General features: G+C 41.1%; 1 protein-coding gene across 1 annotated transcript; it reads left to right on the top strand.

The window, feature by feature from the left end:
* The first annotated feature begins 1472 nt into the window (after nucleotides 1–1472).
* On the top strand, nucleotides 1473–21784 carry MAN1B1 (mannosidase alpha class 1B member 1). The gene is made up of 13 exons (XM_041406632.1): nucleotides 1473–1661; nucleotides 3855–3963; nucleotides 5041–5177; nucleotides 6148–6308; nucleotides 8635–8753; nucleotides 10035–10220; nucleotides 12229–12377; nucleotides 13007–13195; nucleotides 14021–14211; nucleotides 15841–15961; nucleotides 17758–17955; nucleotides 18266–18397; nucleotides 19213–21784. Exons 1-13 carry the CDS (start codon nucleotides 1527–1529, stop codon nucleotides 19414–19416), a joined length of 2031 nt encoding a protein of 676 aa, XP_041262566.1. The 5' UTR covers nucleotides 1473–1526; the 3' UTR covers nucleotides 19417–21784.
* Nucleotides 21785–22981: the final 1197 nt, after the last annotated feature.

The raw sequence follows: 22981 nt of genomic DNA, 5'->3' as shown, positions 1-22981 counted from the left end.
CCATAGTTTCCTGTGATAGGAAAATTAATACTAAAAGTGAACGCTTGCTTTAGGCATCTTAAATTGTTCTGCTTGTTTATGTACTCTTCGTATCTACCAGGATTTTTGATGGATTAGTTTTCTCAATCATTAAATGCTCAGAAAACACCAAATTTTCAGTTTTATCTTGAAATCTACTGTGAGGTGGATTCCAAATGTAAAGGCTCAAATGATGGACACTGACCTGCCACTTAGGCATGGCTGGAGGTGAATTCACTGCCAGCACTTAGAGCAGCAGTCTTAAAGCAGCTGCTTCAATGCTGCCCTCTTCCTATTGGAACCTGCGCTAGAAGTTATTGTTTGCTATGCTATGGCTCTGAATGTGTACATCACTAAACAATGTTATGGCTCTGAATGTATACATCACTAAACAATGTTATGGCTCTGAATGTGTACATCACTAAACAATGCTCTTCGCTATTCTGGCTGAGTATGTCCCTCCTTCTCTGCAGGGAAATCTTTAATTGCAGAGGGAGTGACGCAGGGCTGGGGCTGTGGAGGAGCAGCTGAAGAAAGGAATTGTGTGGGATGAGTGCTTCCTGCTGCATACCAAAATTCAGTGCCAGGTCTTATGGAAGGGTCTACACAACTAGTTAACAACTAGTTGTGTAGGTTTACACAACTAGTTAAGTTGCTTTTCACCCATCACGTACATGCTCTCAGAGATTCCAGTGGTCTGCTCTGAGGTCCGTGTTCCCGCACTGCCTGCTGAAAAGCTTGTGTCTCGGTGTTTCGGTGGCAGATGATAATGCCATCAGACAGCACTTCCCTGTCCTCTCGGGGCAGCAGCGCTTCGGGGTTTTCCCCGGCCGTGCTCACTCTGCAGGCAGGCGGGAGGAGCCGCAGCGGCCGTACCCCCTGCACCTCACCACAGCGGCCTACTCCCAGTTCCATGGGGATTTGCAGGCCACCTACTGAGTTGATTTTCCTTATTATCTGCCACATGCACGTCTTCATTTACAGTTCTTCCGTGCTAATGACTCTGTGACTGGTCTCTATGTTGTAGTCTCACGACACAGAAGAGCAGCGAGGATTCCCAGCCTCTCCTTTGCTTCACTGCCCACCCCGGCAGCTGCTGTCCTCGCTGGGCAGGGCGCGGTTCGGCGAGGTGCGCCGGGACAGCGCGAGAGGCAAGGGCAAAATCAAAGCAGCCCCAAGCACCCCCGCCCAGGCCTGAAGCCGGAACCCGTGAAGTAGGTGGGGGGCTCGGGCCGTACCCACGCCGAGGGCTGCGGCCTCGGGGCGGCTCGGAGAGTGGGCAGCGCGGGCTGAGACTTCCTCCTGCCTGCCCGTGGAGAGGGCCCGTCCCGACCGGGCTTCCCCAGGGTCGGTGCCTCCGCGGCGTCGCCGGACGCGCTGCGTCCCGCCTCGCCCCGGTGCCACCGAGCGCGAACGCGCCGGCGCCAGAGAGACACCGGAAGCGGTTGCCGGAAGCGGCCGCTCCGTCTCGCGGGGCCATGGCGGCTGGCGGCCCCTGAGGCGCCGCCATGTACTCGGGTGCCGCCGCCGCCGCGGGATCGCCGCGCCGGGACTTCATCTCCGTCACTCTCGGCCCAGAGGAGGCGGTCGGGGTCGGTGGCTACAACAACAGCAAGGCTTGGCGGCGGCGCTCCTGCTGGCGGGTGAGGGCCACGCGGGGAGCTGTGCGGTACCGGCGTATCGCCGGGCTGGGTGCGGGGGGCACCTGGTGATGGGGGAGGGCTGTTGGGCAGTCTGGAATGCCCCTAAGCTTAGGTGCAGCTGGAGTGTCATGGGGGACCTGGCGTCGTCCCCCAGTTCCGCAGTTCCGAGTCTGGCAGAGGCCCCGGCTGTGGGTGCTGGGGTGGCTCCGCTCTGGGCTCTGCTTTCGGAGTGCTCGCGGGGCTGGTCTCCGCGGGTAAGGGTGTGTAAAGCGCAGGCTGGCTGAGGTGTCTCCACGTCGTGTCATAATTTTCACAAATAAAGCTGGCACCGGGGCATACGGTAAAATTCTGATCTCTGCTCGTGGACATTTGAGGGGCAGCGCTGTGCTCTCTGGACAGGAATGAGGGGAGTGAGATTTGGTCTCTGTGCCTTTGTTCCCTGTGTTAAGGCTTAAGGGGAGGGTCCTGTCTTCTGCCCATGGAGAGTAAAGGGAACAGTGTGAAAGCTGAGTGTGAGAAGAGGGGTCCTCTGGCAGAGCTCTGGGAAATGGCCTTCTTGTTTGCTTGTGGGTAGAACGGGCAGACAGCTTCATGTGGGATGGGAGTCTTTGGCTGGAGAGTCTTATGTGGGAAAGAGTGAGTCAGAGGGTCAAGATAACCCTTGTTACAGATAGGAGATGATGTATAGTCCCCTGCAGAGGCTTTGCTGGTCATCAGATGAAGTGTATGAAGAGCTTGTTTAGGCACACAGTCCCACAGTTCTCTTTTTACTACCAGCTAGAGAGATACGGGCCGGAGTCATCACCTTTCATTTTAACTTATTCTTTGTGAGCAAAAGACCAGTAAGATGGCGATGAATGCCCTCGCATGTTCTTGTGCCTTACTCCTCTCCATTGCAAGACACAATTAAAGCTTTTTTTCCTATCCTACCGTGATGAACCACAGGGCTGCTGGATTTTAAGTGTCTTTTTGCAGTGGGGAGAGGCTCACAGAGTTTGCTAAGCAGATAGAACTAAAGATGACACAGTGGGGCCAGCATCTTGCAGTGTGTACAATATTCTTGTGCAGTCAGCAGTGCAGGTGGAAGGCAGGAAACTGTGCTGTGGGACTCACAGTGTGGGCACATTGACAGTTCGGCATGGAGACATTCCCGGCCTCTGGCTGTTGCTGAGAGGATGATGACTGTGGTAGTACTGTGTGGGTTGTGGCAAAGGTTGTTCCCAAGTGTAGCATTGGCAGTGAAGTTCCCTCTGTATATCCAAACCAGAATCAGTGAATTTCAGGAGGACTGTTGGAAAAGTAATGGTGGCAATTTAGCCCTTGATGTTTAACGCCAGCTTCTCTCTCTGTAAAGCGAGGCTAATGTACCTTGGCCTCTTTCAGGTTAATGTAATTTGCTGTCAGTTTTTCAGTGATGCGTATAATTTAGTGTTAACAATACATTTTTGCCCAGGACTAAACTTAAAAAGATTGTGGGTTTGTCTTGTTTGTTGTTGAATGGTGTTTTACTTAATTTTCACATTGCTGCAGGTTGGTGTCTCTATTTTTGTGGTGCAGAATTTGTTCTGTGTGACAGTTCCCATGCTTGTCAGAGCCAGGATACCTGACTTCTCTTTCACAGATTGACAGAATATTCTGAGTTGGAAGGGACCCACTCTTTAAGCAAACAGCTCATACAAGCATTGAACCAACAACCTGCTGGTGATTGGTGCTCAGCTTATTTTGAGCCTTTCTTCTTTGCTGCAGTAACATTTTTAGTTTTCCTGCTATTTTCTTCTGTTTCTAATTTTGCATGTGCACTCTGCAGTCCATCGCCAGCCAGGAGGAAAGAGGCTTTTGGCTGATTTCCCAGTTGGTAGCTTAGCAGGTGCTCAGGTCAGCCAGTGGAGGTTGTGGTTGAAGTCAGCTGTAGTTGAAGCTTTCTGGGAGTCTTGGCATTCGGCGGGTTCTGAGGTTCTTGCAACAAGTGGCTCTTATGTTTTTGTGAGCTTCTTGTGCCTTGTGCTAGCTGGTTGGATTTCTGTTTTCTCTGTCATCAAAGAAAATAAGCAATGGATATATGCAGTTGGAAACAGGGTAAAATTAAACCTAGTCAGTTTTGTGGGTTTTAATCTGAATGAACCAATAAGAGTTTATTTTTAACCAAGTAGGTTCTTAATGTCATGCTAAATATTCTTCTTTTCTCTCCTAAAGAAATGGAAGCAGCTGTCCCGACTCCAGCGGAGCGTCATTCTCTTCCTGTTTGCGTTCTTGGCAGTGTGTGGAGTACTTTCGTACACAAGCATGGGGGAAACATGGAAAAGTATGTGTTCTGCACAGCTCACAATTGCCAGAATGAGGTGTTAGAGTTAGGAGATGATTGTGGGTCTTATAACCAGTTTTAATTTCCATTGGTAATGATTGGGTATATTCATTAAAATGCAGTTCTGAGATGATTTTATGTGGTGCTTGGATGATGTAATGCTTACTCTAAAATATTTTTGTAATCCATTTCTTTCTTTATGTTGACTGGTGCAACGTTTTGTTTTAGTTGATGTCCTGATTTCAGCCAGGATAGTTAATTTGTTGAAGTAGCTGGGAGGGGGTGTGGCTAAGGCCTGGATGTTATTCCATGCCCCCTCAGTGATTGCTGGGCATGGGAGAGGGGAGAAAGGGACTCTCTGTGCTGGGGACAAGGGGCTCCCCCTGGTAGACGGGCAGCCGTCTTTATTCATGCCTTCGTGTAAATAGTTTATTTTTCCTGTACCTTTTGTTATTAATACTGTTGTCCTCACTGTTTATTTTCTTATTTCATTGCTGTTTCCCCTAAATTGTTCTTATCTCAACCTGTCATCTTTGCCTTCTGTGCCTCCAATTTTCAACTCATCCACCCCAGGGGGAAGGGGAAGGGGGAGGGCAAAACAGAAAACAGAAAGAGAATGGCAGTGTCATTTTTGTGGTTTCAGGGAGCACTAAATTGGGAAGTACCATTCCTAAACTATGATAATTGATTAAGATCTGAAGGTTTTAAGTGTTTTTTTATTATGTTTGTATGTAGATATGGGTAGCTCAAACCTAATCAGTTTAGAAATTCTAAGCATTTGGATAATATTAATGCACATTTACCTCTGATACTATCTTATTAATTGTATTGAAAAACTGAAATAGTAGGAATTGAAAAAATCCTCATGTGCCTTTTAGCAGCTTCCTTTTATATTAGGGAGAGGATTAATACCAAAATACACTTTGTATCTAACAATTAGTGTGTATTTATCAATGCTTTGTGAATGCAAACAGTTTTTGGAGGTGCATCTACTACTTGTATACAGCAAATTGTTATAAATTTCTAACTGCAGCCTTAACTGTTGATTCCTTGTGCTGAGTAGTTTTGTGTGTCTAGGTATAACAAACAAATCATTGGATGATCAGAGAACAGAACAAGAAGTTCCTAGATTGAAGCTGGCAAATCCAGCTGTTCTACCAGCACCCCAGAAAGCAGATGCCAACCATGGAGACTACCCTGAGCTTTCACTGCAGGTAATGTGGGAAGAAATTAGTTTTCTAACGCCACAAAGAATTTGTGAAAGCAAATAGTGCTTGGTTCCAGCAGTTGTTGTGGAGGAAGGAGTTAGAACTTGCAGTAAACCTGTGCTCTTGGTGGAATGCTGTCCTCTCAGGGAAGGTTTTGGTGTAGTATTTCTTGGCTTTATCTTTTTTACTTACATGTTCTGTATGCTGTTTTTTACTCACTGCTCTGCCCAGGAGTGCCAGGACTTTATGTCACACTGACCTCTTACTTTAAGCTTCACTCGTGCTTTGTGAATCAGTCTCCACTCTTGTGAGGAGCCTGGAGTCATGGTTTATCTGGGAGCTTGAGAAATAGCTTCAGAAAGAGCAGATGATAACAGGTTTTGAGGGGTTATGTTTGTGGGGAATGCAGTGGGAAAGGAACATCAACTGACTCTGTGAATTAGTGGAGCAAGGGAATACTGGTTACTATGTTGTTTGTCATGAATTTATCTCGTGAATTCAGGGATTTTTAGTTAATGAATACAAAATTTTGTATGAAATAATTTCTTAATCATGCAAAAATTTACATATATTGCTGTATAGTAATTCTTGGTTTTTACACTGGCATTGTGGAAACTTGTTTTTGCATTCTTTTTTGCTAATTCTCGTAAATATACTGTGCCTAGTAAAATGGAATAAAATATCTTTACAATCCTTTGTCACTGCCTTGTGTTAAATACTTGGGAGCAGTGGAGGCAGTTTAGAAGTAATTTATAAGTGTAAACTTAAGAATGGGATGACTTTACCAAAAGTCTAAAGCAAACAAATCCACAAGGTCTTTAGCATACATTCCATTCAGGTCAGAATTTGCCTGCTGCAAAACAAACAAAATAAGATTTGTTTGGATTTATGTTTAATACTGGAATGATGTTGATTTATGGTTTGAAATTTTACCATCTCTGCACTTTACCAAGCACGTTTTTTTTCCTATTCTCAGAAGCCACCGAAACCACCTCATGTTCGTCGTGGTCCTTCCAATCTTCAGATCAAGGCACCACGGAGAGACGCGAGGCTGAAGACCCGACATGATACCATGAGGGCTGTAGAAGAGCTGGTCGAAGCAGATAAAGTAGAGAAAACAGAGAAATCCATTATCAGGTAGAAACGTTTCAGGCAAGGTACAGTGCTTCCTTCCCCCTTGCCTCCACCAAGATCCATTGAGTGTTGGAGTGAAAATTTTAAGGGCTTTTTGTTGTATGTGCCCGAGGTTATTTTCTTTCTTTACATGGGTTTGTTCTCAGACCTGGCATGATAGCTGCTGATATTACTAGGCTAATATATTTAATTTTGATGAATGTGCAGTTTCTCTGATTTTACTGTTTGCATCACACAGCTGCAGAGGGTTTGAAGCCCTGTGAGGCTGGCTGTATTTCCAATACACTTAGACACTCTTAAGCAGGATTCTTGGTGTCCAGAGGTTTCTGCTGTTTGTTGTAATAAATGTTAATCTAACAGTATCAATGTAATAGTGCTGCTACAAGTGTTTTTGTCCTGGGGCAGGTTTGGAAAGTGATAGCAGTGTCAGTGCTTCTCGTGGGTTGGTGTCACTAAAGACATTGGGCCCAGACCGACCAGGCAGAGCCAATGGATGTGTATGTAGTTGTTGTGAATGTAACACAATACGCTTACTTCTTTCTTACGAGATATCTCATCCCTTGTACAGATCTATTAGTATATTTAACAGAAGGTCTGTGCTTCTATGGTTATGGAAGTGTTTTGGTTTGGAAATAAGTGAAGGAAAGTAACATGGTTATAGAAAAGACTACCAAAAGTTCAGGAGAAGTGCTTCAGACATGGAACACAAGGCTTATGTGTTTTATGCTCTCTTTAGCACTGGCTCAGATGAGCTGATCATAGCATCAGAACTGTGCCTGGCTCAGCAATTTGGCTGTCAGTATTGTCTGAAAATGTTTTATTGTTTTGCTTTTGCTTGTGCTGTAACTCACAGACTTCAACAGGTGGTAACAAGCAAATTTACAAGCCCAATGAAAACATAGTGAAGACTAGCTACAAATTTAAAGAATGAAAGTAAGAAATGAAATATGGCTTTTATCTAAGTCAGAAGATATGCTGATTGGAAACAGTCAGACTGTTAAAGTAAGCAATATGCACTTTAAAGGTCCTGTAAGCCTGGTTCCCTTAGGAAGCATATAATGGGCTCAATGGCACCATACCTGCCGGTGATGGAGAGAGACAGGGAGACTGACTCGGTGATCAGAATCCAATTTTATTGTGGGATACAAATACTTACATACTATTTCAGGGAGACTAGTAATGTGTACTACAATGATTAGGTTAAAATCACATACACAAACTTATGCATATAACAACATCCCTTGCTTGCAGAGTTTAATGGGATTTTCTTTTTCCGTCAAATCTGTTTGATTTAATCTTCCTGCAATCTAGGTCTAATTTTCAAAGTTCTGTTTGCTTTTGCCAAGGCATCCTATTATCAAATTTCTTATGTTAACCAGGTCCAAAGTCCTTCGTCTGTCTTGTGTCCCCCAACATTCCAACACATACCTATATATTAAATAGTATGGTTGAGATTGATTGATCGTGATCTGAATTTGGCCTGACTTGAAGTCCACTCTGAAAGACGTCTCCTTCAGGAGATTCTTCATGAAAACCTCTAAAAATTGATTTACGCATCTGTGGTAGAAGAGAAGGCTTGTGATCCTTTGATAGCAGAGTTAGTACTTTGAGCATCTTATCCTTTGTACTTAATAATGAGTTTTGATGATCATCATTCATGTGGTACTGTTGCAGTGTGGTGGTAGAAATGCTGCAACCTTCTTCAAAGTGTCTCTTTCAGAAGCTGCTTAGAGTAAGGCCATGAGAACAGGGCAAAGGGCAGCAAACTGTAGGGGCAATGAGGGGTGAATAGTTGGGGTGGGCAGTGTCAACTAGCCAATGGGAGGAGCTATCTAATGTAGGTTATACAATGCTGTAGAGCACCATGGGCTGGGTCCTCTCTGTCAGCCTAGGTGGGGGAATTCTCTGATATATTCTTCCAAGACAAGGTCTTGGGGATTTCCCTCAGGGGGAAGGATTGAGAGGATTCAACATGGTACTATTTAGCATTAGTAGCTACTGTGGTCATTTCAGAGCTGGTAGATAATAAATTGCTTGCAATACAGCGTTTTCAGGTGTTTATTTTAAGAAGCTTTTTATTAAATTCCCTTGCAAGATATTTAATGAAGTTCCAAGAGCTTGTAACACACATTTCTTAATCAAGTAAAATTTCTCTGCAAAGAAAATTTCTTTCAGCAGAAAACTTTGTGGGCCACATAATCACTTTGATCCTTGATACAAAATCTAACTGCTATTTTATCAAAGTATTTTGTGATAAAGGAAATGCAGAGATAAGTCCCATTCATTTGCATGATTTTCTGTGACCAAAATAAGTCCCTTGTATTTGCAGCTGGAGAGGAGCAGTGATAGAACCTGACCAAAGCAGTGAACCTCCATCCAGTAAAATAATGGAACCAGAAAAACCTTCGTCTGTGGAAGCTGAAGACCAGAAAAAACAGAAAGAACCAGGTAAATAGGACAGCTAATGATACCTTTTTTTTGTTTGCTTTTATGGTTTCAGTTGTGTAATTTCTCCCCATATGCTTTATTTTATTTGTTTATTTGGATTAAAGGAAACAAAAAGTGTAGGAGAGATTGCTTACCTAGAGTATCCTAGTTTTTCAGTGTTCTTACTTCACTATGACAGCCTTCATGCTTGTTATCCTTCAGAATTTGAAAATAAATTTTAGAGATCAATCTTTGAAATACAGCCTCTGAGAAGAGGCAGGATAACCTAAAGAAGGAGGGCATGAAAGAGGCAGCTTCCTTTTCAGCTGTGCCTTTCCTTTTGTTCTGCAAATACAGGGAAAGTGACTTCCTCCCTGAACTAAATGGAACTATTTTTAAGGCTCACCAGAAAGCTGCAGAAGTTGTTTTTCAAGTTGCTGCACTTATGGAGCTAAGAACCTGTTCTTCCTTTTTCTGGGTTCAGAAAAGAAAGCAGGAAGTTCTGGTGTGATAAACGTGGCATATTTCAGTGTGATGTATTTGCACTTCTGCAAGCTTAATATTTATGGGGTTAGTTGTGCTGCTTGATGTTTCCCACTCTAGAAGTCTTTGTTCATAATTTTTCAAAATTCAGCTAGTGGCTTGAAATTTTTCATGTTCAATGTGTAACATAAGCTCCACTTCATGGTAGATTGCAAGCGAAAAAATCAGTACAACTATGGAAAAAGACGTGGTTTTGCCAAGATGGAAATGTAAATTTTCTTTCTGTTGTGGTATTAAATAGAAAGTTAAATAGAAATAATTTTAAAGAACTGATTTTAAATTTAACAGAAAACAGTTAGTAAGAGAGGGAAGATGAAGATGTTATGTGTTGAATTAGCTGAGGATTTTATTGTTAAGGATATGTATTCAGCACCTGGATTACCATGGATCTTAATCTGGTATTTCCTGACTTTCATCTCTTTGACCTTTACTGCTACTCATCTACAGCTATGCATGTAATTATTTTAATGTTTTATTTGCAGAAGTGACAGTTTTGTTGCCAGGGAGAAATCTCTCCTTCCAGAGAGATTTCTCTCTTGCAGAGAATTTGGCTGAATTGCTGACTGGAAACACTGACTGGTTATTCTGCAGAGGAGAGGCTGTTCTGAAACAAATAATGTGAGAGTGTTTTTTTCATTGCACTGATCAGTTAGTGTGGAAGAAATTTTATTTTTGGTGGAATGCAGTAAAGTGGTGTGTAGTAGAGTTCCACCAGTGCCCTGTACCAGTCCTGAGCAAGGTGCTGTTTCTCCTTTGCAGTGCCCATCAATGAGCGCCAGCTGGCTGTGATCGAAGCCTTCCGCCATGCTTGGAAAGGGTACAAGGATTTTGCCTGGGGCCATGATGAGCTGAAGCCTTTGTCCAAGTCCTATAGCGAGTGGTTTGGACTTGGGCTTACCTTAATTGATGCCTTGGATACCATGTGGATTTTAGGCTTAAAAGAAGGTAATTTTTTTTTCCTCTTCTGTTTTTTCCCCCTAAAATAATTCTTTATTTTCTCTTCAGGCAGTGGCTGTTCAGAGTTCTTTGAGGGGAATATTTATTACACATGGCCCATAAATTTACCTTCCCTGTGAGGGTAAATACATACATACATACATATGTATACCCAATGTATTTATCTGGTAGAATTTGAGAGATGTTTTAATAAACTTCCTGGTCTTTGTTTCTGAACTAAAACCTCTGTGCCATTATACAGCCACTGGAGGCTTTCTGCTCATCACTCTTGAGTAGTTTGTCTCTATGTTCCTTGCCTGTGTTTTATTACACCTAATACCAATATTTCATTTAAGAAGGCTGTTTCTTTAAGGATTCCATGGATGGAGAAAGGGAGTGCTCAGTACCTCTTTCCTGAATTGTTTTGTTGTCTGTATTTTTGAGAGTTATTCTGAGAATGACCATGCTAGAAAACTTACAAACAGATTTTAAAAACAAAGCCAAAAAATTTGCAATTCTGTTGCAAAAAACTTAAATGCTTAATTAGTATTTATGACCATTTTTTTGTTGTTGATTGTTCAGGTTGGTTGGAATTTTTTTTTTTTTTTTTTTGGGTGATGCAGACATTTTTTAATGGTATTAAAAAATTTCTGGAACTGTATCTATTTAACCGTGGTCAATAGCCACCTTTGTAAAACTTCTATTAAACTTACAGATTCTTCTGTCACGATAGGAAGAACAGAGCTGCCAATGAGGGTACAATAAATATTTAAAGTATTTCATGGTTCTGTCTCTTCTACCTTTGAAGTTTTTATAAAATAATATGTCTTGTCTGTGCAGCTCTAGGCCTGTGCGGGCTATCTTGAAGTTTAATCAAGTTGTCAGTATGCTGCTCTTTTTTTTTCCTAAAAAATAAATTTTGAACTGAGTAGAGTTTTTAAAATAAATTATTAGTATTAGAGATTTGTTGAAAATGGGTTCTTGGTGAGGACTTTCTGTTTTGTATCAGTTCTGACTGCTTTAGAGTGCTCCTGGGGTTTTTTCTGGATAATAAATGCTATGTAAATTCAAGTTCTGTTTGAGGCTGCTAGTCTTTCTTATCAGCTGATGAATGTAAAAGCTTCTGTGGCAGAGAACTCTGCCTTTGCTGTTGTACTGCTGACAACACTGACTGAAGAATTTTAGTAATTCTTCTCAATGTGCCCAACATCCTATTTGCCCAGCATACAGGACTGGAGGGTGCAGAGACATCCATTTGCCCCAGAGTTTACCTTCTAAGGAATGCCTTCCATTTCTGGCAGACTGGTTGTTCTGCTTCTCACAAGCAGGAGTTTCCAGAAGCTGTGAGATCACTGAAATAGCTCAGCCTCCAACTGTGAGGGCTTAGCTGACTCAAGTGCACCATGGAGACCCTGTGCCAAAGCAGTCATTGAGTGATGCTGCTGCTAAGCTGATTGATGAACCTAATATGGCTTTTCTTTTAACCTTTCTTTTGAATTAGTAGTGTAATAAACAACCATTTTTGTTTCTAGAGAAAAAGATTGCATCATCTTGCGGGAAGCAGGCTCCTGCGGACATTGCGAGGCTAAAGCTATTAACTGAAAATGTTCCTGTTGTCTCGCTGGATAATGGCTTTGGTTGAAAAAGATTTAATTAAAACTAGAAGGCTTTGTTGAAGTGTAACTAATTATCTGACAAGTCAAATGGATGGATTTGAAAGATTTTAATTTCTGGACTATTTTAATAAAAAATTCTTTATTCTTTTCTTAAACTATTAAGGATTTTCTGTTTTGGTGGATATTTCTGTCTGTATGCTTCTGTGGTATGTGCTGAATAAGAATTAAGCCAGTGGTAATGAAACTTCTTCCAGAATGTGCTCTTCATTTTAATTTTCCACCTAAAATTATCATCTCTGTAGACAAATACAAGTAACTGTCATGGATATATGGAGTACTCATGTCTTTAGTTGTTGAACATGCCAGAAATTCAAAACTAAACTACCTTTTATGCTTTGCAGAGTTTGAAGAAGCAAGAAAATGGGTAGCAAATGATTTAGTATTTGATAAAAATGTGGATGTGAACCTATTTGAGAGCACTATCCGTATCCTGGGTGGCTTGCTGAGCACCTACCACCTCTCTGGAGATAGCCTTTTCCTGGAAAAAGCTGTGAGTATCTGGCCTTGCAAATGAAACTACATGCATTATGTATTCCATGTTGGACTAAGTTGAGGGGAGATTCCTCATAAAGTTAAATGTTGCTGGTTTTTAACAGTTTCATAAAGTTTCATAAAGTGGTGGGAAAGGCATTTACCATTACGCTTTGAAGCCTGCACTTCTGCTCTCTGTACAACGTCAAAGCCTTGCTGTGTTTGTCATCTTTTCTTGTATGTCTGGTCTTCTGCTGATGAATGGCTGACCATCATAAAGTTCATGAAACAAAAGAAGAAATAAATGATTGGAAAAGGGTAATAGTTGTTTTTTGTTGCCCTTTCTGTGTGTCTTAACAGCATCAGCCAGCTTCAGCAGATTAGCTAGCTCAGCTGTGACTGCATGGTAGGGGTTGCAGCCTCAGATGAGGCCTGCAGTGCTAAGGACAAGGTCGAAACTCTGCTCATTACTACGAATAAGTTAATGACTTTTTAAATTTCTTAAATTGCTTGCATCATCTAAAACTAAGCTGCTGTTCTATTTTTTTCCATCTTTCTGAAGAAAATCTAATGAGATGTCCATTTATATATATATATGTATTTTTGGTTTAACTGTTGTTTTGACCTGTGCTCCTGGCTTTTCTTTAGAAAGACATTGGAAACAGGCTTATGCCAGCATTCAGGACGCCCTCCAAGATACCATATTCTGACGTCAACATTGGTCGGGGCACTGCACATCCCCCTCGCTGGACGTCTGACAGCACTGTGGCAGAGGTGACCAGCATTCAGCTGGAGTTCAGGGAGCTCTCTCGTCTGACTGGAGATGAGAAATTCCGGGTATGGAAGAATCGGTTGATACCGCTTTCTTTTTCCATTTCTCTGCAGCTCTACCATTGACTCTCCATCAGTACTCAGGAATCTGTAAGTTATGATAAATAAACTGTGAAACTCTAGACAAGGGAAGAAAAAGAAACAAAATATTCCATTATTTTATTGAATATCAAAAGTAGTAGTGGAGATGAGTAATTGTTTTTCTTCCTCAGAAACAGCTTTTAACTAGAAAAATAAAAATTTCTGAGTGTGGTTTCTTGATACTGTTTTCTATGTGCAGAGAACAAAACTGCAATGTTACCATCCAAGGAACTACAATGTCATTGAATAATTAAGAGACTGAGAGCATGTCACCATATAGGGAAAAGTTAGTTGAAATAAAAAGAATTTCAGAGAAAATATTTTTCATTTTTCTTTGTTTGCTGATGTTATTATTTTGTATCCACAGCTCAGTGTTGAAGAATGCAGTCATTTAAAGAACCTTAGCTATTGCTAAATATATTAATGTAGTTGATTTTTTTGCTGGACTTCTACTTTGCAAGTGTGAGCAAATCTGAGTGCTGTAGTACTGGCTTTTGAGTGGGCTTGCCTTCAAGCAAAGGAAGCAATTATAATTGCTTCAGAGTACTTGAACATAACCAGAACATCATATTTTGAGAGTCTAAAAGTCTGAAATCTTGAATTTAATATATTGCTCTAGCTGAACTTGATGTCCCTGATGCTAATTTGGGGGAGCAAAGTTACAGTTTTGTTACTGGGCTATAGTGACTAGATACAGTTCTGTACCTCATTTATACCTATAATTTATGTTTTCCATTTTCTTTCTTGTAGAAAGCTGTAGATGAGGTGATGAAGCATGTTCACGTCCTCTCAGGGAAAAATGATGGCCTTGTGCCTATGTTCATCAACACCAACAGTGGGCAGTTCACCCACCTGGGGGTTTACACTCTGGGAGCCAGAGCTGACAGCTACTACGAGTATCTGCTCAAGCAGTGGATTCAGGGTGGAAAGAAAGAAAATGAGTAAGTTCTTTACACTTCTCATATTGGTGTGATAATCAGGCGAGCTGTAAAACCCTCTGTTGTAGTTTGCTGCTTAAAGAAAAACAATGCATGTGCTCAAGAGTCAGCTGAACTTAGTACTGCTTTTAAAAGCAAACTAAGAAGAAAGAGAGACCTGTGGTAACACGATGAAAGAACACGAGGAGAGTTGGCCTTAGTCTTAAAACTCCCTCTCCACAAAAACCTTTTCTTCCTCAGATCGTCAAATGTGAGGAGTATGAGAGAAAGGAGATGAGAATAATAATGACGTGTCTGAAATACTGTGGGCATTTCCTTTCGACAGCAATTCCTGTGTTTGCTCTGGGTTTGTTAGTGAAAGGTGAAGGGAGACAGAAGTTTGATGTTTGCGTTATCTTCTCTTTAATTCCAGAATCCCAGACTGGTTGGGGTTGGAAGGGATTTTAAAGCTCATCCTGTGCCACCCCTGCTATAGGCAGGGACACCTTCCACTACACCAGGGTGCTCCAAGCCCCATCCAGCCTGGCCTGGGACACTTCCAGGGATGGGGCAGCCACAGCTCTTCTGGGCAACCTGTGCCAGGGCCTGCCCATGCTCCCAGGGAAAAACTTACTAATATCCAGTGTCAATCTACTTACTTTCCGTTTCAGGACCCTTGCTCTATCACTGCATGCCCTTGTGAAAAGTCCCTCTTCAAGTCTCATATGTTTCTTTTATCTGTACTGCATTAGTGGAAGAGTGTTTACAAGGAGGAGTTAAAGATGTTGGAAAAGAAGCTTTCCTTCAAGACAAGTCTGCATATAAGCTAATTCTGTTAGACTCCTTGTTAATTTTAAGGAGTTTAATGCAGACAGAGCAAAAATGTGCCTCTTGGAGGCATTTCTGTGTGTCAGAGCAGATGCCTTTCTGCAAACAAAGCTTTCATCACTGCTCTTTACAAGGCTTACCTTACTGTAAATGGAGAACCAGTGTCTTTGGGACCACAATGGCATTTTGTGAGCCACATAATTAACAGGTTATTTTCCATATTGAAAGTACACAAAAACAAGGAAAAATGAAATTAAATACTGTGAAACAGAGTTTCACAGTATTTAATTTCATTTTTCCTTGTTTCACAGTTTCACAGTGAGAAAGGTCAGTTGGAAAAGATTGCTTAATCTCTTTGAATCTCCATCTTTGGATGGGGGTACTGAAAAATTGCTTGGATAACCACTCAGACAACCTGATGAAATTGAATCTGCCTCGGAGCAGAGGGTTGAAATAGAGACCCCCAAGAAGTCCTTCCCAGCCTAGATCTTCTGTGATTGCAATAACTCTGCTTCCAAGGATTTTTGAAATAAAATCTGGTTATTGCCTAGAAACAGTTGCAGGTGTTTTCTTTAATATTTGAATAAGTATTAAAGTAGTATTATTTACTTTTCAAGTAAACCCAGTATTGCTACATGGTAGTGACAACTGATTAATGTTGTGTTGATGCTTACTGAGGGTTTTTTTTAGGTTTTCATGTTTAGTTAAATATTACTCTGTAGACTGAAGTAACAGTCATCTAAAAGATTGTACTGAACATCAGCTGTGATCAAATATGTTCTAACTGTGTGCATGTGAGCCAACTGGGGATGATTTTTTTCACAGGCTGTTGGAAGACTATATGAGAGCCATAGAAGGAGTGAAAAAGCATCTTCTTCAGAGATCAGAACCCAAGAAGCTTACTTTTGTAGGAGAGCTTGCTCATGGCCATTTCAGTGCCAAGATGGTAAGAAATATAACTGCAAAAGAAAACGGAAAAACCATTACAAAATTTAAATAAAACCCAATACAGAGGCAAATGCAAAGCTTTTCCCTCTCAAAAAAAAAAAAACAAAACCCAAAAAAACAAAAACAAAAAAAAAAAAAAAAAAAAAAAAAAAAAAACCCCAAAAAAAAAAAAACAAAAACAAAAAAAAAAAAACAAAAAAAAAAAACCAAAAAACCCCAACAAAAACAAACAACAACAACAACAAAAAAAATCCACCAAAAAAACCACCCAACAAAAACCCAAAACACAAGATGATATATGCATACACATCTGTCCAGTGTGGTGGCAGTAATAAGTAACTGCCTTGTAGGTACTAACCACATGTGCAAACTGAGGGCCTTCTCTTTGAGTTACTCTAGTAAACCCATTTTGTTCCTTCAAGACTGAACATTTTGGTGCTGGAATTAAGTCTTTCTTTTTTTCTTTTTTTTCTGTTTTAGTCATAAAATTCCAGTGTCCTAAATTGTTGAGATAATAGTTACTTTACATATTACTAGTCTTCAATAATTCAAAAATATATGTAGACACTTGAACACCTGTGTTTTCAGATTTGCCTTCAAAAGAAGTATGTAATCTAATATTGTATTATGGTGTTAAATAAGAAATTAATAATTTTGGAGGTTTCTATCCATTCATGACATCTTTATTTTCCTACCTGGAAGATTCTTGGCTATAACAGTATGCTGTTTGCTGTAGGGAAAACTGATTGATCTTAACCCTCTGTTCCCAATTTGTGTATTTTAAGATCTTCCAGTTAAAAATCTCATGCAGTGCAGGTATTGTGTATGTGCGTGGCTTGTCTGAAAGATGAGTGATGTATTATTAATGTATGTATAGTCTTTCCTGATGTAGTATTTTTAAGATACTCAGTTCTAGTTTTCAGCATGTGCTTCTTGGATCTGAATTTCCCAAATTTTCTTCAAAAAACCTGCTGTGAGTAAGACCAGATTCTGGGTTTTGGGTAGAGGGGGCTGCCCCATTCCAAGATAGGACAGAGTGAATTGAGACAGAGAGATTTGGCTTTGGTGTCTGTACATGTCAGAACACTTCCTTCTGTTTCAGGGAGTCAGAATTTTCATTTTAATCCATTATTATTGCGTGAAAGGCTGCACAGGTCTCTTACCCTGTCCGGCTGGAACAGCGGGGGATGTTTGGCTCCTATGTCTATGCTGACCTTTACAACCCTCCACTCTGCTTAAGGACTGGACAAAGCTTTTAAAGAGCCATATAGGGACATCAGAGTGGTTTTACTACTTTTTTGAGTGATGAGACCTGAGCTTGGATTCTGAATGTTGAAAATCATTTGAGATCCCATACGTGACATTAATCTGCGGTGCTTACTTTCTTACATCAATGGTAGGTTAGCCCCTAACCTATCATTAGGTTAGAATGAGGACACCAAGCCTTTAGGTGGTTCTGTTGATGCCCTGTATGAGCTGATATGAAATGTATGCTTCTGGTAAACCAAGAGACACTCTCCTTCCCCTCAACATGACCTGAGACCTTTTTTTCAGAAACTTATCATAAAAACACATTCTTGTACATTTTTGAAATTAACGATTTCTGTAATAATGCTGCCTACCTCATGTTACATTACATGAGATTGTTAAACAGTTATCCTCAAGTTCTTGGTACCAGAAATGTGTTTTGAAGAAGAGAAAGAATAAAAAATTAAAATTAAAAAGATGGTGCCCTCTTACTTCCCCTTGCTGTTTGATGTGCAGCTTCTCAGTAAGAGTTGTCTTGTCTTGCAGGATCACTTGGTTTGCTTCTTGCCGGGTACTTTAGCACTGGGAGCTCACAATGGACTGGCTGCTGATCATATGAAATTGGCTGAAACTCTTATAGAAACCTGCTACCAGATGTATGCTCAAGTAGAGACAGGCCTGAGCCCAGAGATCGTACACTTCAACCTCCGTGCACAGAAGGGCCACAAGGATGTAGAAATCAAGGTGAGCAGATAGCTGGCCTGAACTCCAATTCCATGATTTCTCTGTAGCTCTATTCTGCTGTTGGACTCCTGGCCAGATACTAGTGATGGGGTTTGTTGTGGTTGTGGAGCAGCTAATTCTTTCTCTGCCTTGCCTTCTGGCTGTATCCTAGGCTTTGCTTTTAGTTACCCCAGCAGTAATATTTAGAAGCTGACTTATGCATAGCAAACTCTTGGGAGCAGATGGAGATGTGAATAATTATTACTCTCCCTGCATATATCCTTGAGGAAATTCCCTGTCTGAAATACTCTTGCCATTTTTTCTCTTGCAGCCTGCAGACAGGCACAATTTATTGCGACCAGAAACTGTGGAAAGCCTTTTTTATATGTACAGATTCACTGGTGATAAGAAATACCAAGACTGGGGCTGGGAAATCTTGCAGAATTTCAACAGATACACCAGGGTAAGGCCAGTTTATAATAACCTTGTTCTGTCAGGACTGTATTTGCTCACTTGCTTTCTAACACCAACTTTGAAAACATACTGTGTTTCAAAATTCATCAGATAACTGTGGGGGAATTAGTAAGTATATACAGAAAAATTGTTTTCTTACAGATGGAGACACACTGCTTAGTCCATATAGTGAAAGAAGATGTATTACATTGATGAAAAAGTGAAATGCAGAAGCTGTAGGCAAGACTACTAAAGCGCTAGAATCTATTGTTTTTAGATTTTGGAAGCTGAGAAGGGCATGGCTGGATTGAAAGAACTCTTCAATTAAAGTTGCCAAAGAAAAAAGAAATAGCACAAATGGCATTCATGGTTTAATAGAAGGTTTTTCTGTTCATTCTGTGCTCGTGGAGATGTCACTGATATGCTGTGAAAGTGTGGCACCAAATGCCAATGGTCTGTTCTTAAGAGAAACAGATACAAGGCTTGGGTCAGCTCTAATGTAGAAATCGCTGGTTCCTTTCTGTATATTTGTCCAGAAACTTCAAAGGGATGTTCTTTGTGATACCTCTACCCTGAGCGCAAATGGATATTTTGCTTCATTTATCATTGTGGTTTCTTTTAAAATACAATGAGATTTGTTTTTTCATTACTGAAGCTTTATACATAAATGAAAACCAAGTAAACCAAGTATGAAATGAAAAGCATGAAAACATGATCTGTTTGTAGCACTTACCTTCTCCAAGTGCATCTGGATGTTAGGAAGTAAAAAATTATTTTAGGTTATGCAAAGATACAATTTTTTTTTTTTTTTTTTTTTTTGCACAGGTTCCTACAGGTGGTTATACTTCTATTAACAATGTTCAGAATCCCAGTAATCCAGAGCCACGGGATAAAATGGAGAGCTTCTTCCTTGGGGAAACACTCAAATACATGTTTCTGCTATTCTCAGATGACACAGACTTAATCAACCTTGACAAATACATCTTTAACACGGAGGCTCATCCGCTCCCTATCTGGGTACCAGCATAGACTCTACATCAGTGGATCTTCCAGTGGTGGCATTTTTATCTTCAAGTCACTTTACTTTTCAGGGTTTGAGGAGAGATGCTATAGTGCACCTTTTTTTGACTTCAAACGACAGACAAAAGCTTGGGAAAAGCATCTCTGGTTTGAAGAAATCACGTCAGTCTTAAATCTGATCTCTGGTTCTGGGATGGGCAAAGCTGTGCCATATGAAGCTGGTTTCCCTGGTGCTGGTTATGAGGTTCAGAAGGTAATTCTAGTGTGGACCATGACATTCTTGGGGCTCTGATGACCCATTTAACTGATGACTCACTCATGTCAGTGTTACTAAATGCTTATTAAATACTGAGAATGCAGCGAATTGGCTTAGGGCACAGCATTGTTCCTGGAGAGCAGGAATAAGCCTCCAGTTTTCTGGTTTATTCTGGATTCACTGAAACACTGGATTACAGAGCCATTCCTTTGTCAGACTGTGACAGTGGTTCAGGTGCAAAGTGGAATAAACAAAGAGCTGTAGTGCTGTCCCAGCAAGAAGTTGTCAGTATTGCTGCTGGTACTCTCATTCCAAACTCCCAAGATATGCTGCATCACGTTAGGAGAAAAAAGAGGCAGCAGAGCATCTGTTGTATAGTGTCTTAGTTTTGTAGAGCACTTGGAACAGTATCCAAGTTGTGGCTGAAATGAATGGTGAAAGAGAATTTGCTGCTGGTTTAGCTCAAAGTGATATATAATTTTGTAGAAGTATTGCAGTTTTTTAACTTCCTGCAGGAAAGCAGGAGATAATGTGAAATGCAAGTAAAACTACACGTGCATTTTATATCTTATTTGCATCAGTTAGACTCAGGTATTCTGACTGAAAGCTGCTTTCAGCTTTTCAGAGGTTGGGCACTGGGAAAGCTTGTGAGCATATTAGGTATCAGCCTCCTGTCCCTTCCTGTTCAGATATCACATAATGGTTTTTGTTGACTCAAGCTTACAGCTGTACAGCAAAGTTCTTGTTATTTGTAATTTCGTGAACCATAGAGAAATTGTAAATTATTTTTTTCCTTAGGAATACAGTGGGTATTTTCAGCAGTAGTGTTAAAAGCAGACAGTCTACAGCAGTTCTAGGCCCCAGTAGAAGTGGAGAAATTAGTTTCAGTTACTTGAAGACAAAGTAGACCCAGGTTTTTAAAGAATCTTACAGGAGCCCTGGGATCTTTCATTTTTATATGTGCACACGTACAGATTTTAAGCCATGAATTTGGAAATGAGCTTTCTAGAGTGCTTTTCCTTTGGATTTGGACTCGGACAGTCCTGTATTAATGGATAAGATCTCAGAAGAGGTTGGCCTCACTGAAAGTCTCTTTCCCCCATGGTAGTGGGTGTCATGGGCAGGGCCAGGAGCTGCAGTCCCCACTAAATCCAGGGATCCCTGGCTGTTAATGGAGCTGACTGAATTTGACTCTAATAGTTCATTTTCCAGTGGCTGAGGGAGGTATTTTATAGTAATTGTAACCTTTGATTTGTAAAGTAAGATGCATCTTTATTTGTTTTATGCTGATCCATTCTGTTTGCTGGAGTTACAAGTTACTCTTGGGACCACTATTTAAGTATTTTATATAATATTTATCATTCCATGTACTAATGGAAATGGAGAAATTTTAGGAATTATTTAAGTGCGCATTCTTCTGTCATCAGAGGGACCCTGTCCTGGGATTGATAGGACATAACTAGTCAGTGCAGAATGTTAATGTTCTTCCTGTTCACACGCCAGCAGTAACTCTGAGAACAAGCTTCTCACTTACAAGTGCAGTGGAATCCAGTCACTATGGCCTTTGGCTACACAACCTATTTGCTGCCAAGGCTTCTGTTTTCTTTGGCACAACAACAAATGAGGATAGTGCAGTGGAAATGTGGAAGGAAGCACCTTCAGGTTTTTTGTTCGTGAAGCAGGTTTGTGCTGCTGAGAAGCTGAGTTTGGACTAAAAACTAAAGGCTTAAAATTAGAGACTAAAGAAGAAAAAAAAAAATTCAGTGACACTACCCAGGTCCTGCTGACCTGTGTTGCTTTGGCCTCGTGCCTTTGAACAAAACGAATTTTGAACCTTTAATTATGACTGTGCAATGGATTGTAAAACTTCCAGGGTTTGGTGTTTCACCAGAGAGCTGCCTGACTGAGGCAAGAGAGATTTCTTAGAAAATGGAACACATATAAATGCTTACCAAAAATCTTCTGGTTTTGAAGTTGTACACAAGTCTTAATGTAATTGATTCTACAAATGGGACTATGGGAGTCTGTGTGATACTTTTTTTGCCTTATGATTGGCTTGAGAGTAGTAATTAATTTCCTGATGAGTTGAAGGAGAGAAGAATAAACTGTCACTTCGCCAAATATGTCTTGTCTTTTTGCTGAGCTTGTTGGTCCAGCTGATTTCTGTCTAGTTCCTCTTGGGACACGCAGTCTCCTTAAAATGCGGCTTTGCTGTCCTCAGCCTTTAAACCTGAGGTTCACGTTGTTAGCTCTTACTCCCTTTGAGAACAAATGCTTGTTTCAGACCCCTATGTCATGTGTGAAATGGCACGAACTAAATAATCTCAACAAAGCTCAACTGTTCTTCCTGTTCTTCTGCAGAGGTCATTTTAATGGCTTGTTTATTTTTACTTAACAAACTGCTGGGTCAGATCAGTCTCTGAGCTCCACAGCCTATTTCTGTCCATAGTGTGCTCCTCCAGCACAGCTCCAGCTCAATTTGTAGTTCCTTGTTCCAAAGCTTGAACTGCTGGGTCCGTAATCCACTTTGGTGTTTCTACATGCTGGGACACTTCTGGCTTAAGTAGAGTGTTGTGGGAAAGCCACCACTGAGCCAGGGATTCTGTCCTTCACAATGGAAAGCCTTGGGCTTTCACTGAGAAACAGAGCCAGGCATGAGCAGAGCCTCAGAGAACTGCAGGGCTGTGGACTTGGGAGTCTCGTGCTTGGGGCATTGAGCCACAATTCAGGGAATACTGACCTCTATGCTCAAAAAAATTCAGCAGATGGATGGGGCACAGTTACCATCTAATCCCTGAACTTTTGAAAGCTGAATTCTCATAACAGGTCTTTAGAAACTGGCAGTTTTGTAGGACTTCCATTTAACAGGACTTTCAGCATTCCATGCCAAGCTCAGGTACAGTTCTGTTTACTCCTCCAAATACACCTTGTTTCCTGTTCCATGATTTTGGCAGTGATGACGGATGAAGACAGGAAAAGTTTTTGCAATAACACATTTACAGTTTTGTGTATTTTTCCTGCGCTTCAGGACTTGGCTCTTAGAAATAGCCCTGTAAAGGAATTCAGCTCCTGATTGCCAGTGTCACACTCAGTATATTTAACAGGATCAGTAAAACTGACATGATGGGATAGCTCCATGAAGCTTGTTCCTTCAAGAGAAGGTGTTTTGATTTTTCTGACTTTGGATCTGGGAAGAAAGACTTGGGTTTTTTTTCTTTGAAATACTGCTGGAGATTGCTGTCCAAAGCTGGAAGCCTCTGCCTCCACTGGAGCTCAACCCTGAGTTCCTGTTCTGTACAATGTTCCCACTTTGGCTGC

The sequence above is a fragment of the Onychostruthus taczanowskii genome, unplaced genomic scaffold, assembly GCF_017590055.1.
Source record: "Onychostruthus taczanowskii isolate IOZ18803 unplaced genomic scaffold, ASM1759005v1 scaffold25, whole genome shotgun sequence".
Taxonomy (NCBI): domain Eukaryota; kingdom Metazoa; phylum Chordata; class Aves; order Passeriformes; family Passeridae; genus Onychostruthus; species Onychostruthus taczanowskii.
This window is presented reverse-complemented; position numbering and strand designations above follow the sequence as displayed.

Excerpts from the sequence above, each read along its gene's own strand:
- MAN1B1 (XM_041406632.1), top strand. The coding sequence starts at position 1,527 with ATGTACTCGGGTGCCGCCGCCGCCGCGGGATCGCCGCGCCGGGACTTC. Across the intron at positions 5,178-6,147 it reads ACCCTGAGCTTTCACTGCAG|AAGCCACCGAAACCACCTCA; the intron begins GTAATGTGGGAA and ends TCCTATTCTCAG. Across the intron at positions 15,962-17,757 it reads GCCATTTCAGTGCCAAGATG|GATCACTTGGTTTGCTTCTT; the intron begins GTAAGAAATATA and ends CTTGTCTTGCAG.